The sequence below is a fragment of the Empidonax traillii genome, unplaced genomic scaffold (assembly GCF_003031625.1).
Source record: "Empidonax traillii isolate 1590-97213 ecotype Southwest subspecies unplaced genomic scaffold, ASM303162v1 scaffold747:size309294, whole genome shotgun sequence".
Lineage (NCBI taxonomy): Eukaryota > Metazoa > Chordata > Aves > Passeriformes > Tyrannidae > Empidonax > Empidonax traillii.
In genome coordinates, this window is record NW_020955940.1 from 48496 (window position 1) to 66839 (window position 18344).

Genomic DNA, 18344 nt, shown 5'->3' on the forward strand with positions numbered 1-18344 from the left:
GTTTACGTAAAAATTGTGTGGAATACTGGGTACTTGGCTCCTTCCTTGGTTACAAACTGGTCACCAAGGAAGGCCTAGACTAAAACTATTACATACTTTATGACTGCCAGATCTCCAAGTTCTATATTTAACACAAATTATTTATTATTTTGCATAGTTGAAAATACATTGTGTTCACATACAAATATCAGTGTATATGGTCAATATATCCTGCTGCAAACAGTAGCAACATAAGGTCAGAACTTCAGAACTCTGCAAAACCTGACAGCTCTGGCAGAGGGACAAATGGGGTAAGACTCACTGGGAATTCTGAGAGGCTTTGAGACTCTGTAGTATGAAAGGCAAATGCCAGACCTGAGAAATGTGCAGAGGCACAGTAACATGCAGAGGAGTGCCAGGCAGGTAAGAGTAAAGGATTCCTGGGTTTGCTAAGACAGCTTTAATGTGGTTATCTGCTAATACCAAGAGGATGCAGAAAAGTGGCTGCAGATTTGTGAAACAGCAGCAGTACCACAGCATATGAAGAATAAGTAGTTTAACGATGCTGGAACTGAATATTAGAGTTTTCTGCAAGAGCAGGACAGTATTCTACAGCAGAAGACTTTGAGAAGACTGTGTCATCTCCCTGAGATGATGATGTTTCAGCTTCCCTCCCTCCTGGTTATCTTTTCCTGTTAAAATCTCAGCAGAGTAGCCAGATGGACAATATTAGGCTTCCAGTTCAGGATCTGTACAAACATACATGTGCAGAGCTACAGAAAAACACATACTGGTTTCCTTAGGCTTTGCAGAACATAAGAATGCAGAAGAAAACTATTTCAAGGTGCAAGATGTGGAGTGCCTGGTAGCTTTATGTGATTTAGTGGCAGGGGAGGTTGCCCGAGTGATTGAATTTATTAACAAAACATAGCTGGAGACAAGAAGGAGAAATAGGACATGCCTGTGAAGGTTCTTCCTTCGAGATGTGATTCACACTGTGTAGCTTGAGGACTGGCTATGGCAGTAGTAGCAATGTGCTCCTGAAGGCTGAGGTCTTCATACATGCATTCATAATTTCAGGGAATGTTCAGTGGTTAACCTTGTCTCATCTCTCCGCAAAGAGAGAAAAGACAGGGAAGAAGAGACAAAGGAGAACCTGAAAGCTTCCGAATTCCTGTTTGGGAGAAAAGTGGTGAGAGAAACTGATAACAGAATTCTACAATATGAATGATACAGTTGGTGGTTATTTGAACTCCTAAGTAATACTGATTATAATTTGCCACTGTGACTGAAATTAAAGCAGCATTTAAACAGATTTTGGCTTACAGAACCTAGGAACAAGGAATTTATTTAGCCTTTTACTAACTGGGTAATAGTTTGTAACCCTATTAAAAAAGATCAATCAATCAACTGTTTTCACTTATAGGGATACCACTATTTATCTGTTCTGGTAATGTTATGAACAATTAAGACCAAGACTGGAGACAGGTGGTAATTTTCCTGACAGGTGGCCACATTGCACAGCATTTTCCTGGTTCCACCTTCCCCCCACCACCCCGAAATGCAAATATAATCTCTAAGTATGTAGCTGCCAAAATATCTTCTTTTGTTTCTGTGTGTATATTGTTTAATTTTTGATCACTTCAGATAGGAACTAAAATAACTCTGAGAACAATATCCACGTATGATACATATGCCATTCAGTGATTGTAATATGCAATCTAAAACCCATGGATCAAGCCTCAACAATGGTAAAGTATATGGGGAAAATAAGATATAGTATGTACTTAACTTATCCTTAGTACATTATGCTTTTAGGTTGCTATTACAGCAGCACAATGCAAATCTGTAAGGGAATTAATCCCGAATTCCTTATGATCTAGAAGACATTACATAAGAGCATCATCAGAAACATGCACACAAGCTTTCAGGCTAAATGCCACTGAATTCAACAACTTGTGGTTGAAGTGCCAGCCTGGAAATCAAAGAACCTATGCTCTTCAACCACCTCTTATTAAAGACTGTGTCAAATCAGTTTGCCATTCCATGCCTCAATTTCCTTGTCTGTAAAACATTCTACCAATATGCATTTTAATAATTTTGATACTTGGTGATTGAAGGTTTCCCTAAGAGCTACTGCTTTTCCCCCTTCCTAAAGTGTTGTTTTTTGTAGTTTTGATAAATATTGGTATAGATTTTAATAAACCCAGTTAGAACTATTCTAAATGTTCTATTTGAAAGTCAGTTGAAACCTGCAAACGCAAAATGGAAGCACTGAAAACAAATGAATTCTGTCTTCCTTTATATGAAATGCTTCCCAAGAGTGTTTAAACTTCCTTTTTAAAGAAACTGACTGAGATCCATCAGAACTGTATGATTCCCTGCACTTTGCTGGGTGTTCCACCCATAGGCATTGGTTTATAAGAGAGATTTTCTTAGTTTTAAAAGTCCCTGGAGGCCTAAACTCACTTCTAGTGAAGACTTTGTTACCTATTAAATATGATGGAACCAATATGGATGCTGTTTTTCCTGAAAAGGATAGAAGAAAATGTTTACAATGAGAATTTTATGATTATACGAACAGTATCTGGGCTAACAATCCAAATTTCTTTATGTAAAACCAGTCTTTAGTAGAACTCCTTGCCCATTATCATAAAAAGCAAATATATGTTCTTGTTCAAAAATTTTATTTTATTTTAATAAGGAGAATAAAACCTGAGGGGAAATTTCCTTCAGGCTATGTGGAGGTGGAAAGTACAACATCCATCTGGAATAACCACATTCAGCTCAGAAGAGTTGCTCTAGATTTACAGTAGTGTCCAGAGTATTACGAGAGATAAAGGTAGGAAAAAAAAATTGAAATATTTTGATCACATTGGAAATGGCAAACTTAGAAAACAATAATAACTACAACCAAACCTGATGAATCACCTGGGTTACCCAGGGCTACAGGAACCAATCAAACAAGAATATATAAAAAAGTAATTATTTCTTTGATTCACCCTTTAACAGAGTATATTGGCAAAGATTCCTTTATGAACAGTCCTTTTGTGTGTGTGTGTATGTGTGTGTTGGGTAAGACTATTAGAGATGCATATATCAGAAATGTAGGTTCAGAAACAAGCAGCTAAAGTCCTAAGTAAATTACTAATAGGTTTGAACAATACTTATGTCATGCTTTGGAAGGAGCATAGGAAAGAAGCAGAATGGATGTTAGCAATCCCCACCCCCAAACTGCATGAATATTAACACATACTTTAAAAAGATACTTGAGATTATGTGAGGAACCACAAAACAGTAAATCTTACACTGGCATCTTGCAAATTAAATAAAAAAAAAAAGAACATAACAATAAAGAATTTAGTCGAAACATTATTCCCCAAAAACTAATGATAATTTCTCCCAAAATGTTCTATGATATTGATCTCTTGGTACTGCTCAACCTTCTAAAAAGTCATGAAACTGGACAACAACTTCCTCAGTTGGCCAAAGGCTACAGGTAGTCCCAAATGGAAAACAATGCAACTGAAGACATGGTTGCAAAATAAGAGAAAATTAAAAATTATGGTAGGAAGAAAAGGGGATGATTAACTGTCAACACAATGAAAACCTAAAAAGGCTTCAAAAATTCCTGGGTAGAATCTTCAAGTAGTTGAAAACCGTTTTTAAAATGGATGGGAGATAAGGGAGCACAGTCCCCTTACAACAATGGTTTTGACATTCTGAAGACAGCAATGGCTGTCTAAAAGCAACGGCACTTAGGCTGAAGCCACAATATTACAGTGCAGATTTGATAAAGTTTGCTATGTTTCTTAATACATTAAAGACCTAAGGAGTCTAATGTGACAAATTCATTTGGTTTAGCAAGTTTAGAGAGAATCTTTAAATAGACCTAAACAAACTTGGCGAAAGAGCAGGATGATGGCTATGTGCAAAGGTGATAAGTTCAATATAATTTCCACTAGAAGAAAAAATAAGTATAGTTGCTTATGCACATCAGGAGAATCTAAACTTAATGCAGGAATTCTAGGAGGACATGTGTGAATTCCTATAACTAACTCTATATGGAGTGTTGATGAATACAATTCTTACAATAAAAAAGCCCCATGAGATTCACAGCTCAATTTCTCTTTAAAAGATAACTTTACAAGATTCTGTTGATAAAAATACCCTGCCTAAATTTCCAGAATCATGTCTGAATAATAACTGCAATGAGCAGTGACAACAAGGCTCCAGGGCATACGTACTATGATTATATAACCATAGATTGACTAGAACTGCAAAAAAAATTAAAAAAGCGACATTTCCATGGACAATATAAAAATAATCACTTCAGTGACACTTGCTAATGTTGTTGTTGGTCTTGTATTAGGTTGATGAAGAAGAAATTTCCTAAATATGCATTTAAGAAACTTGGTGAGAAATGGCTTTTCCTATTATTTTTTTTTTTTAATGAAAGATGCTTGCATGAGTCTGCTCCTCCCAAAAGGCTCTGCTGATTCTTCAGGCAGCTTGAAAATACTTCCTATGAAATTCTCAAACTATCTAGTTTGGGTAAGCTTCTTTTTCTATCATCCAAGATACTTAATTATTTCATAAGCAGCAATATGAGCAGATTAAACTTGATCTTCTATGTCTCTGATACCAGGCTTAACTTCATTCATAAATAGCCATTCATAGCTTCATGGCATACTGACAGACTTTCCCTTATATCCTTTATAATCATTGCTGGAACTATAGACAATATTAGATCTTTCTAATCTCTACTAAGAAGAAGAGAAAGCAAAAATGAGAAATACTGAATTGAAACTTGGACTCTAAGGGTATCTCTAGCAAGCAGGATGATAACCAATTACAGTTTTAATTAGGAACATAAAGCTGCTAATCAAAAGGAAAACAAACCGATGGTTTAAATAGATTTGGCTACTTCTAATGCAGATTTTGAGAGATACTTCATACAATCTATTTTTTCTGAAATTCACCTTATTTTACATAATGATTAACTCAATATTAGCACTCATGTTTTAAAGTACATTTAAATAAATTTACAAGAAAATAAATTGTGATTCCTTCACTTGTGCAAAACTAACTCTAGATTTTGAAGAATTATTTACTACATAATCACATTGAAGTGATAAAGGAATGTTAAACCAAGAATGTTTTAACAAAGCATGTTAAAACCAAGAATTCAGGAATATCAAATTTGCATGTACAACCTTGATTTGCTAAACCATTGTGTATTAATTAAGATCCTGATGCCAACATCATATCAGAGTCCAGAAGCACAACGTATTTGCCCTGGGTTGAAGCTCTAGACTAGAAGGTAAGAGTCTTTCCTGGGCAGCCCTCTGTCAAAGCATAGACCCTGTAAAACTAAGAGCTGATGATCACACAGATGATATTCTAAATATGGGAAATATCGGAAGCAAGGAATGATACCATAACCCTACTATGGATTAACTACGGGTTCCTTATCTTTGCAGACTTGGAGATCTGTTTATTCAGGTCAGTACCATGAACCTCATCAAGTGGTGCTTAGAGGCAGACAACCTCTAAGTAGCCAGACAGACCTTAGTAGCCAGACAACCCTTAGGCACTAGGGGAAGTTTTGTTTCTGGATAGCAAGGATGACACCAATTACACAGACTGTGAACATTCTTTCTATCTCCATCATTCACAAGTTTCACCTGTCATGTCAGAAACTGCACCATGTCAGCAGAACTGCTGGATTTTTCAGTTGCCAACTTTCAGGATCCTATTCTAAACTAGGAAAGTAGAAGAAATCTTTAAACTACTTAGTGGCAGTGGTTTTGGTAGCTTTTGCCCAGATTAATAAATTTTGCTGTACCTGATACCCCTCTAGGAAAACCAGAAAAACTTTCAGTCCCTCTAATAAGTTTCAGGCATGCCAGGGGAACCAGAGCAGACACTTTGATTGCTGTACTTTGGGAGCAGGCAACCAACTAGACTGTTCCAAGAAACCATCAAAATTTTCTCTTTTTCTCCTCATGATAAAACCTCAGTCTCAGAGGAGAGAAGAGGGAAAAGCAACTACAGGAGAATGCAGTGGTTCAAAAAAGCAGCATTTCATTCTTTCGTCTTCATTTCCTCTAAGTGTGATGTCTGTGTTTCTGACGTTCTCTACAGCACACAGTATGGCAAAGTAGACAAGGACCCTGATCCAGCTCTTCCTCGTAAGGCCCGGAAGTGTAAGGTTGGTGAAGAATTACGACAATAGCAGATGCAAAGCTGGAAAAGTGTGGGGACAGAACTGATGCAGGACTAATGGAAAAATGAATGAACTGAACATGCAGACCTTATTATACCATACTTCTGTGAACTCCATGTTTCAGACTTTATTTGGTTCAGATAGGAACGTACAAGAAAAAAAAAAAATCACTCTTAATGTAATGTCCTTTAGTATCTTGTCTGTGAAGCCTTAGAGGGCTAGAATAGGTAAGCTCTGGCACTGACTAGCTAAAATAGACAAATAAGGTACAACATTCTACCTGCCTGCTCAGAATTAAATTAACTAATGGATTTCAAGTCAGAAGATAATTGTTCCTCCAAACAAACCAGTAGGACTCTCAGTGTTTTTCTGTCCCTTCTTGTAGCAGACATTGTAGTCTAATTTTAGGAATATGTAGCATACAGTATTATATATATTCCTTTAAAAATAGTTTAAACATTTTTTTAAAAAACTGGAAAATAACTCAAGTCTTTAAGTTGTTCAACAGCCATGAAAATTACGCTGTTTTCTTATTGCTGATATTGATTTCCCTGTGATTTAATTTACTCTTAAAATCTGAGAAAGCTTCTTTGCTGTAGTAAACACTGTCAGACTAATGAAGTGATTCTTGTACTTTCAAGTACAACAGAATGATCTATCAATTAAAGATGAAAGAACCTATAAAATGAACCAGTTTTTCATTAATATTTCCTTTCATTTTGAGAGTTGCAAACTCTCAAGTAGCTCCAACCTACAAACTGCAGGAGCATACGAGAAGACATTCTTGGGGATGATTTTCACATGGGAATGTGCTTCTCCTCTTGTTTCAGAAAAGACTGGAGTTTCTACCTTTGTTTTCTTTTTAGCTGGGTCATCCTATTTGAGAAAACTGACAGCTTGAAAAGCCTTTGGTTTGGACAACGTTTTTAATTTAGGTAAGTTATCTTTAATTTAAGGTCCATTTTTATACCTAATTTTATTTTTATTGAGAAATATACATTTAAGAATGGCTATTCATTCACTTTCTACAAATCACACCCTTTGGAAGCATGATTATAACACACCTGATAATTCAGAGGTGTTTGCAACAGTGGTCATCACTTTGTTGTGAATGTATTTAAGGATTTCCTTTGTCTGTAGTTCTGGAAAGTATTTGTATTATTCTTAATCTTGAAGGAAATTTACAGCCATGCATTACATTTAAAAAATGTAATGACTTCTTGACACTGGTAGATATGTTGCTATTTTACAGATATGAACAGCAGGAATCAAGTTAAAGACTCTTTTTTAAAGGCCAAAGCACTTGAAAAGGCAACTCTCAAACCGTGCTAAAGATGAAAACTTTTATCTCGAAAAAATCCATGTAACAAATTCTAAATCTGCAGGTGCCTCTATCCACCAGCTACCTCATTGTATGAATGAAAAGGTGTACTTATAAAGCATGAAAAAATGCCCCATTAACAGTTCAACATTCTTTGTGTCTCAAGACAACAAAGAATAAAAATGAATGGTTACTCTGCTTAAAATAAAAGTGCTGTAAGTAGAATGTCCTGACCAGACCCTCCTTGGAAATACAGTAAATCTTGACTCTTTCAGTTCAGAAGGGCAGGATGTGGACGTTTGAGGGAGAAGGCAATACTTATGAATTAAGAGAGATGGAACAAGAAATCATGGCTAGTGGGTTTTCACCTGGGATGGAGAGGTCTTAGTTTCCAGCCCCTACCATAATCTGTTTATGCTATCCAATGATCTGTTAATATAAAATGAATGTATTCACCAAAGACAAAAGCTATGGGCGCAGACAGTCAGGTCTGAATTTAAGCGTTACTTTGAAATCTCCAAACCTATGGGGTACCATTTGACTTCCAGTGTGAAACAAACACATGAAACTATTATGAATTAGACATTAATGCTGTCTTGCTAAGATAACATGATCTACTTTGAAATTGGTTTGTCTCAGATCACACCACATAATACAGTCAATCCTTATTTACTTACTGAAGCAATTGAAATATGTAAATATGTCATAGAGCCATCAATTTTGAATTGTAGGAAATACAGCTAAATAAGAAAACAGAAACTCAAACTCCTTTAAAAGCCTTGGCACTTAAAATGCACCTGCTGTAGCTGCTTAAAATCTAGTGTATTGGATGAGGAGGGCTTTAGCTTTCTTGGAGCAATCACCAAAAAACTCAACCAGAAATCAGCTATAGTACAAAAGAATCAAATTCCAATATTCATACTCTGATGCCCTCTAAGACTTGTCTGCATCAACAATTCATTTTCTGATAGCTCTTGATCCACAACCTCTTTTGGTCAAACTTGGTTTCTCCCATGATGTTCATTTTTGATTCTTTCTTTTGTACTTATGTGTGGCTTTGAATGCTGTATCTGGGAAACATCTTGATTCCTGACTTGAACAGTTGCCTTAGAAAAAAATTTTATTCAGAGACTGCCTTGCACAGGTCAGGTGAAAGATGGAGATTGAAAGAATACTGCTTGTTTGATGCCACTAAAAAAAAGACAGGTAGGGCTGAGGAACAGAAAGCTGAGAACTGTAAGAATTGGAGTGAAACTAGGTCAGTTAGGGAAAGAGGGAGTGAACTGGCCATGGATGAGGGAAGAGAACTTCAAGGAAGAGTGAGATCATAGTTTCTGTTTTGCCCATCTCCCCATTTCTCAGACCTCAGGAAAAACTGTGCTTTTGTCCTCCCCCTACATGTAAGGTTCTGGCTGAAATAGTGTGTGACTATGTCTGTCCCATCTCCTGTGCAACTACCATCATCTGGGTCCATATTCCTTGCTGCAGAAAATCCTCATAGGTGGATCTCTTTGGTTCCAAAAACTTCGAAAGTTCTTCTATGTTGGCATTCCCAATGCAGAGACAATTGTTCAGGGTCATTGTAGCATTTCTACCTCAGGATAAAGATTCAGCTCTCCACAACTGCCTTTTGTCCATGTTCTCCCTCCATAAATAACATACATGCCAGGCACCTAAAGGCACCTAACTCAAGAAGTCGACAAGAATTTAAATGGAAAGAGTGCCTGTAACCAGACAAATATAGGTCTCTTTTCACAACACTAAAAGACTCCCAGTGTGTATGTGCCTATGTACTTTGGGTTTGTCTTTTTGCTAGATGTTAGTTTTCCTAGGTTATTTGGAAATATATCAATTCTCTCTACCATGAAGAGTATCTGCCAGATAAAAGCAAAAGAAGAAAGGAGTCAAAATAAACAACTAAGTGTATAGTATGACTACAAATGTCTGTGTTTTCAGGATGTTTGCCAAATTTAGGTCATGGATATTTGTCTAAAAAAGATAATTAGCAGACTGGAAAGCAGAGCGAATTGATGTGCATCACTTCCTATGCATGTCAACACTTCTGTGGGTGACAGAAAGTTTTTAGCAAAAAAGGTAGGGAGAGCTCTAAAGCTCACACAAGGTCTAATTAAGATGTATCACTTCTTTGAAGTGGTTGACTATCACCACTAGTTATCGCTTCAATATCAGAGTAAGTTGGGTTTTTTTATTATACTAAAAAAAAAATCTTGTAGCAAACACCCAGAAAGCACTTTTTTTCAGATAGTGTTCACAAATGCAGTCATCAGCTCCAATTAAAATGCTGTCAAATTAATCTACCTGTATGCCAGTTTTATGTCTGTCTCCAAATACATGAAACTCTATATTTTATCAGCAGATTTGCTTGCAGATGTCAGATTCCGCTTTTATCTCCCAGATAAACACCAATTGAAAGTGAAGGAAGTCCAGTACATTTAACTGCAACATATTCAACCTTCTTTCTTAAAAAGCATGAAAGAGGCTTGGGAGGCCAACGGACCCAAATTTGTGTATATATGCAGAAACCTAGTACATCTGCATATATGAATGCATACATAATCAAATGCACAGCAGTCTCAGTATAGCAAAACTCCCCAAACTCTGGTTCTGTTGAATTGAATAATACAGGTAAATTTGATTATTTTTGCATATTTTACAATAATTTTTTATTCTTGTAGATTGAAAATAATTACTTTTTGTAATAACCTGTCTAGGTATCTATACACGCAAAAATACATATCTCTATGTGTTGATTTCCAGGGGAATTTTTAAAAGAAATTATGTTAGGAGTACTGACTCAGTGAAGTTTGTGTTCCTGAATTACTCAAGTTCTCTGGAAAAAATCTCAAATCCGTTGCACAGTGAGATAAAAGATGAAAGGTATCAATGATTCCCCCAAGTCAAACAAAAGAACTTTGGTTTTATGATCTTGTCTGTGCTTCCCCCATTCCATCTGCCCGATAAATCACATAGAGTAAACACCATTGAACACAGTTGGCTTATTTTAAGGATAAAGATCTACTGAAATCTTGTTTAGATTAAGAGACAGCAGTTCCAGGGAGAGTAAATCTGTCACACTTTATATTTAGATATTATGCCATCCTTCTCACAGACTGAAACCTCAAGTTATATTCTCCTCTTTTCTTTAAAAGTACATCCAACCTGATGTCAAACATTCTTTACCACATTTCCTTTAACTACTGTAAAATTCCATGCCTACTCAGAACCCTGCAAACAATGACTTAATTAGTGCTATTCATTTTCTTTGCCGGATTTTTTTTTTTTCTAGAGTGCAAGAAAAGCTTCAGTTCTGCCTCCCAGAAATACAGTCTCTCTGTGTACATCAGCTGCTGAGGAACCATGCTGTTCAGTAGAGCTACCTTGGGTTTAGATTTCCACTTCCCCTTCACTTGGCACGCTAATCAAAGATATGATTACTGGCTGTTTCACAGAGAGAACAAAGAAAATTTCATAAAATCATTTAAGTTGGAAAAACCCTCCAAGACCATTGAGTCCAACCATTAGACCAGCACTAACAAGTCCACCGCTAAAACATGTCTCTAAGCATCACCTCTACATGACTTTTGAACACCTCCATGGATGGTGACTCAACCACTTCCCCGGGCAGCCTGTTCCAGGGTTTAACAACCCTTTCAGTGGAATAATTTTTCCAGTTAAGGTCCAATCTAAATCTCCCCTGGCACAACCAAAAGCGATTTCCTCTTGTCCTTTCAGGTAGTCGTAGAGGGCAATAAGGTTCCCCCTGAGCCTCCTTTTCTCCAGGCCAAACATCTCCAGCTCCCTCAGCTGGTTCTCATGGGACTTGTGCTCCAGACCCTTCACCAGCTCTGTTGCCCTTCTCTGGACATGCTCCAGCACCTCAATGTCTGTCTTGAAGTGAGGGGCCCAGAACTGGACACAGGACTCGAGGTGTGGCCTGACCAGTGCTGAATACAGGGGGGCAATCACTGCCCTGGTCCTGCTGGCTACACTATTGCTGATACAGGCCAGGATGCCATTGGCCTTCTTGAAGTCATGTTTGTTTTTTCACAAAATGTACTTATTAAAAGAAGTGTTGCTGTACCTTATTTGACTGTCAATACCAAGTGTGATTCAAAAATCACTCCGCTATTAAAGCATTGGAAGAAACTCATAAAACAGGCCAGAAAAAAAATTATTCCAAATATAATCCTAAAGCACAATCTTTCTTGAGCAGAATCTGTAAGAATTTTTGTGTTTTGGAAATAGCTTCATGGTAAGATTTTTTAAATGTAAGCAAAAGAGATGCTATGTTTCATACCACTCAAAATTGAAAGGCTATTTTTACATTTTGTAGCAAATTTCACAGACAGCTCCAGTCTCCCATAGCTGGATTTCTCAGCTGCAATTTCACACAGTATGACAAGTCAATTTAATAACCTGCTCCTTAGTGCCAAAATTTTGTTGCTCTCCCATTTCTCTCTGTCCAGTCCCAACTGTGCACTCCTTCCAGTTTCTTTGCATCATTCTGACTAACGTCAGAGGTAACAACAGATAATTCAGTTCACTAATCTGGCAAAAAAAGTAACCTAGCAAAGTATTTTGCCAGGTTAGTGCATTGGATTGCTCACAGAAATATCTGATAAGCACCAGAATCAGGGCAAAAAAAGTGTCAGGACTGTGCAGTGGAGTGAAAGGCGGGGGCAGAGCAACACTTCCACTTTCATGTGTTAGTGAGTCAGAATAATTTTGTTTGCTCAAGTATAAAATGGCCATTTCCGCTTAAGCAACAAAGAGAGAAAATGAGGATTTGCATGCCTCATAACCTGCATCCATGACAATATGGAGCCCATTAGTCTGAAGAATACATATTAATGACAAAAAAATACAACACTATAATATGTACAAAAACATATTACTAATTTAAACCTGTTTGATGGGGAATAAGCTTGCAGTGGTGTGGAAGCCATTCTCGACCCAGTCGGCTGTTTACTTTGCACTGCATTTAAGATAAACTTTCACTTAATAATAAGAGAAGAAGATAATAGCTATAGGAGTCTATTTCAGAATATCTTGCTGCAGTTGACCACTAAGTAATCAGCACCTCAATACCAAAATATGTAGATATTGTATTCTCTGTGTTTGAAGTAAGTGACTGTACTGGCTAAGCCCACCTTTGATGTAATGGAAGAATTCCGAGGGAGAGGACTTGGTGATTCCAGAAAGTACCTATCATGAATTTTAACAAGCATTTGCCAGTTGAATAAATAATAATATTGAAATACACATCATGAAATTTGAGCACAGCATGCCACTTCTTCAGATCTTTTACTGGAATATCATAGTTATCAAAGCTTATTTTAATCTATATGTTCAAACTGAGACTGTGACAAACCCCAAGACTTCTCTTTTGCCTCTGAAATGAAGAAGAGATTTCAGTCTGAACAACTATGTAATTTCTCATCTCCTTCTAAGGTGATACAGAACCTCCTCTTAACCAGAGACTTTGTTTTACTGTGTGTAGCATCAGAAGACTCTCCAGACTGGGACTAGAGAAGAAGGATATGGAGACAATAAGAAAAGGAATTCCATTTTATAGCCCCTCTTCAACTGAATGTGTTTCGCTGAAGCAAGGGTATTCCAGGTAGAGTGGTATCAGCAATGATCTGAGCAATGATCAAAGATATGGGACTGGGAAAAGGTTTCAAACAGGAGAAAAGACCTCAGAGGGGAAATAAATGTTGTGTTTAGGACAAAGGAAAAGAACAACCAGATGCCATAGCAACTGCTTCAGGAGTGGGGTTTTGGCTGTTTATCTGTAGATTTTGTTAGCTTGTGCTGGTAATAGAAAGATACTCCTTCACTGATGATTTGGAGTGCAGTCTCATTCTGTGGGCTAGAGCACAGGTGTCCCTATGAGGGTCCAGTACCCAGCAGCCACCACTGTAGGTAAAACCTTCCCTGGCTTTTGAAGTTCCTTGAGGATCCCACAGAGACTGCTAGGATCGGTAGAGCATAGCAACAGCAATTCCCAGTGCTATAGAAGCTAGAGCAGTTGCATCTAAGCACCCTGAAAAGAAATCTAGGAAAGGACAAATTGACTGTCATACCAAAATGAACTTTCATTTATCTCTGTATTCTAATGGCAACTTATGAATAATCTACTCTATTTCAGGCCAATTTAGCATAGTCAATTTCAGCAGTGCTGCTGGATCACTTGAAATGATCACCTGAAGGCGTGATGTTAAACATTAATTCTCAACACAGAAGTACACACTACTTTTTTTTTTTTTCTAACAGCTTGCCTTTTGAGACCTGTTAACTTCTGACCAACCGAAACACTAATGCTTTGTGAAACTTTTAGAAAAACAAGGAGGCAACAATACCATTTTGTGACTTACACTGGTCACAGGAAAACTTGTTCTACATCATTGCATGAATACTCAACGTAAACTCAGTCTTCCTATGCCTTTGGGTTGCCCTGCACAACAGAGCATGATCCAAACCGGGCCCTTTTGGTGATACCAATAAAAAAACAAAGAAATAATTGGGTTAATTTCTCTGATGGTAGCCAAATAGTCTGTCCTTTCAACCTATTCACAGCACTGTTTAGAAGCACCAGCCAAACACAACGTATGTATAGAATGAGTTGTTTTTTGTTACCTATCATATTCAAGGCAGAATGAAATTGTGTGAATGGAGACATGCAGGTTTAAATTAATTTTATATGAACCTGTATTAATTCAGGCTCTTTATCTGCATTTTTCTCAAAGTAGGGATTTATAAAGATACAGGATGCTGAGCCAGTGACAGTACTGCTCCTAGAAAAACCAGATTGCTGAAATGGAAAGAAGAGGTAGGCTCAGGAGTCAATCTTCTCCAAGGTCTTCTTCCTATCTCTGCATTACTCATGAAATTCCCAATATCCTCACTCACAGAAGATAGCAATGAAAATTCCAGACACAAAGCTCCAGCTTTCTAACCTTGCATACCTCTAAAAAGAAGAAAGCATGACTGGACTACTGGGCTTGCATTTTTCTAGAAGTGCACAAATTAAGGGGATTTTCTTCTTTATACTTGAAAAGAATTTATTTTATCTACTTCATATAGGCAAATATTAAGGACAGAACTATCAAAGCAAAGCTAGTCACATAACTAGAAGTTTAGTTGAGTCTTGTGAGAAGTTCTGGATCAGATAGAGTATGAGGGTTATGAAAATGCAACTGTTCAGGCCAAGAATTCCTACAAAAATGGAGGAAATAAGTTTTAATCATGTTACATGAAGCACAGGCTGGTTCTCCAGGAGGAGATTTTTCTTTATTTTGTAACTTGCCTTTGGATTTATCAGGTTTATAGTTACCTTGGGAACAGGGAAAACAAAATCACCAGAAAATATTAGATTGGTATTTTATACAACATTGTCCCCTACTATAAACATTCAGCTACAAAAAGCTTATAAAAAATATTGGTGTATTAATTCTGTATCCTGTAACTTTTAAACTTTCCTTCAATATTCTTTCTCCTTTTCCCCTTACTCTGTATGCATTTTCACCAAATTGGAATGCATCGGAACCATGCCAAACTAAGAAAATCATGTAGAAGAACATTTTGAAATATATCACATTTAAATATTCTCAGATTTTTTAAAAATCAAAGTCTTCAAATTTTCATTACTTTTATATTACATTTATTCTGTGTAGAGTTCTAACCTAAAATTGCTACTTGTATAAAAAAAAACATATAAATTGCTGGCCCTGAAGTACTTTTTTTATTAATGAAAGCAAATAAGTACTTTTACAGTGTTTCACCTTCTCCTCTGGGAAGAGATGAGTTCTGTCCTAAATCACTTATTTCCCACCATTCACTTGAAAGAGTCTGAATAATTTCACACATAAATATCTACAGTAAAAATGTCTACAGTTGGTTAACTGCATTGCAGCAATGAATTTATTTATTGCTAGCACAACGTGCACAACTTGCTCATTACCACTTCGCTGTCTACCTTTTCTTTTCACGCTGAAAATAATCGATTCGGTTCTATATTAACCAATAAATGCCAAATCCATGTGCTAAAAATGCAATCAAAAATTTTTCTTTGGATACCTTCAGGACCTGGTCAGTTCCTCAACAGCACATCCTTTTCCAGTCCATTTAGTAAAGCAAAATGAAGCAGAACATAACATAAACCGTAACCTTACCTGAGTGCTGGTAGAAGGCAATTCACATGACTGTATTACAAACACATAGAAATGGTGTAAATTCTGAATGAGAAAGGATACATTCGTATGGCTCCTGTTCTTGTTCCAATTGCCAGAATTTTCTGAACTGGGTCAAAAGCTAAGGCAGTGGGTAGATAAGGGAAACCATGGCGAACCGTCTGTAACAGAACAAATGAGCCAAGTGATTGAACTGTAACCACAGATAACAGATAACAGCATGAGCGTTTTATGTGACGTGTACAGGAAGAGAATCTATATTTTTCTGTACGTTGTATAGAGAATACTTCAAGAGAAGTATTCAAAAAGATACAGTATTTTGAATACAGAGGTGAATTTTGCTCACAAAACATTCTAGTTATGCATTTTCCTCAGTAGTATTTTCAATGGTTTTTTTGCAACTAAGTAGCTTGCAAAGTATATGTCATTATACAGCTTCCATATATTGCTTATGTGGTATACTGAAAAATAACCTCAATATGCAAGGCAGCTGAACTGTAAATTGAAAAAAAGGACACATAATACGCTTTCAAAACACTGTCAGAAATAACCTCAGCCTCAACAGAACAGCTCCAGCAGAAAGAAATGGAACATGTCCAGGGGAAGAGATCCAATAAACCAATAAACTGAATTGAGTCTACACAGTAAAAATCCTTAATATCAATTTAAAAAAAGAAGATGCCAGAGAAGATCTTCTCAGAATGAGCAACTGAATCACTCACCCTTTCTTAATCTCTGTTTATAATACTATGCTTTTAATTCTAATTTTTGAAGAGATACTTTGGGGAATATATGAACTGAGCATGATGCAACACATCCTTGAAGACTGTCTCAATATTTTAAGTTGTCTTAACCTGGAGATTATGACCACTATGACTTGCTTGATTCTTATGAGGAAAAATCCAATAAGTGAGAACATTAACATAAGAATAAAATTGAAAATAACTAGACTACAAAAGTACACATAAAAAATTACCATTAATTAATTTTTTGTGTGTGAGTGCTTACATAAAAATGGGTTAAAATTTGTACTTTTTTAGTATAATAATAATGTTTTATATTATTTAACATAATAAAACCTTGAACTCTAGGACTGACTCTTTTTTTAGTATGTGGTTGGGATTGGAGAGGAAGTACTTTGAACTGAATGAAATTTAACTTTCTGAGATATTTTCTTCTTCCATGAAATTATCTCATTCAAGAACTACGTCTGCTGAAGCATTCAGCAGTTCCCTGTGGAACAGCTTCAACAAAAGGGACTCCTTAATTGCAGACCTGTTGAGTAAAAGGCAGCTGATGATTTCACAGCTGTATCACTCCAACTCTTCTATTGCAGCTGGAAACACTTGAGCTGATATTCACAAGCAGTTTGGGAACAACCAAATGTCTGTTTTTCAGCAAATAACCACTTCCTTAAAAGAGATCTTACTTGTCTCTTATCTTAATTATTGCTGATAAGGGAGGTTGTTTAAAGAATGTCAAATTATTGGTTTCTAGACTGCAAAAATCCAGAAGCATATGCTGCTTTAGTAAGCTGTAGAAAAGTAACTCACTTTTTATGTTAATGTAGGCATTTATCAAAGACCTCCCCAACTCCGTTTCTGGTTTGGTTTGCTTTGTGGTTTGTTGTTACGGGGTTTTTGTTTGTTTGCTTGGGTTTTTTGTGGGTTTTTTTTGTTTGTTTGTGTTTTGTTTTGTTTTAATTTTGTTTTGTTTGGGGGGTTTGGGGTGTTTTTTTTGTTTGTTTCATCTTCTCATTTTAAGTGTTAGGATATAAAGTTTTTTGTTCTGACATCTAATCTGCAACTAGACTTACACACCACAAAAATGGTTATACCTCTTATGTCACAAACTCATTAGGAATCATGAACTGTAGTGTTTTCTAGAATATTGACTATGTAGCCTAACTGCATTACTAATTTGCTATTATATTTGCAAATTCTCTATCCTGGTGAATAAGTGTTCTTCCTTTTCTGAAAAAAAAAAAAAAAAGCCCATATATTTCACCAATTATCTTTTGTTAATTGCTAATTTTTAGAAATTCTCTCTATAATAAAATTTTAATTTCTATCAGTTCCAGTCACAGTATGCCTTTCTGATGTTTAGCTATGACTGGAGCTTTCAGTACTAATTTTAAGACCCAAGAATGCAAAGATCAATTTTTCAAAGACTTACTTGCATTCTTGCCTACATATTTAGCATCCACACTGTATTTTCAGTATTTCTGCAATCTGTAGTCAGACTTCCCATTTGGAAATTTTAACTGGGCCCTGTATTTAAGGTAGGACTATGTTTTAGAAGCACAGTGATGTACATCTTTTCAGGATCATAGCTCAGTAAAAATTTTTGAAGTCTAGGATTGACCTCAGAGTGTTATTACTGTTTTGCAGCCATTTTCCAAATTTCAGTATTAAGACTAATTCCAGTAGGGAAATTTTTATGAATGCAACACAAAACAAAGTGGATTTTTTTCCCCAAAATTAAACTACCTCAATCACAGGCAAAAGCAGAAAAAGTATGCTAAAAAAATCAGTCAGTGTTCAAAGAAATATGGGACCTAGGTACCACAAATGTCCCAAGTAAGAAGGTGTCAAGAAAAAAA

At 36.4% G+C, this 18344-nt stretch overlaps 1 protein-coding gene across 1 annotated transcript in view; it reads right to left on the minus strand.

Moving 5' to 3' along the window:
- The window catches only part of LOC114066229 (syntaxin-binding protein 5-like), a gene marked incomplete at its 3' end in the record, with an annotated part of 75307 nt that overhangs the window by 42025 nt on the left and 14938 nt on the right, over positions 1-18344 (minus strand). The window contains exon 2 of the mRNA XM_027900756.1: positions 15806-15903. Within this exon, the coding sequence (XP_027756557.1) occupies positions 15806-15903 (98 nt within the window). The remainder of the gene's footprint in view (positions 1-15805; positions 15904-18344) is intronic.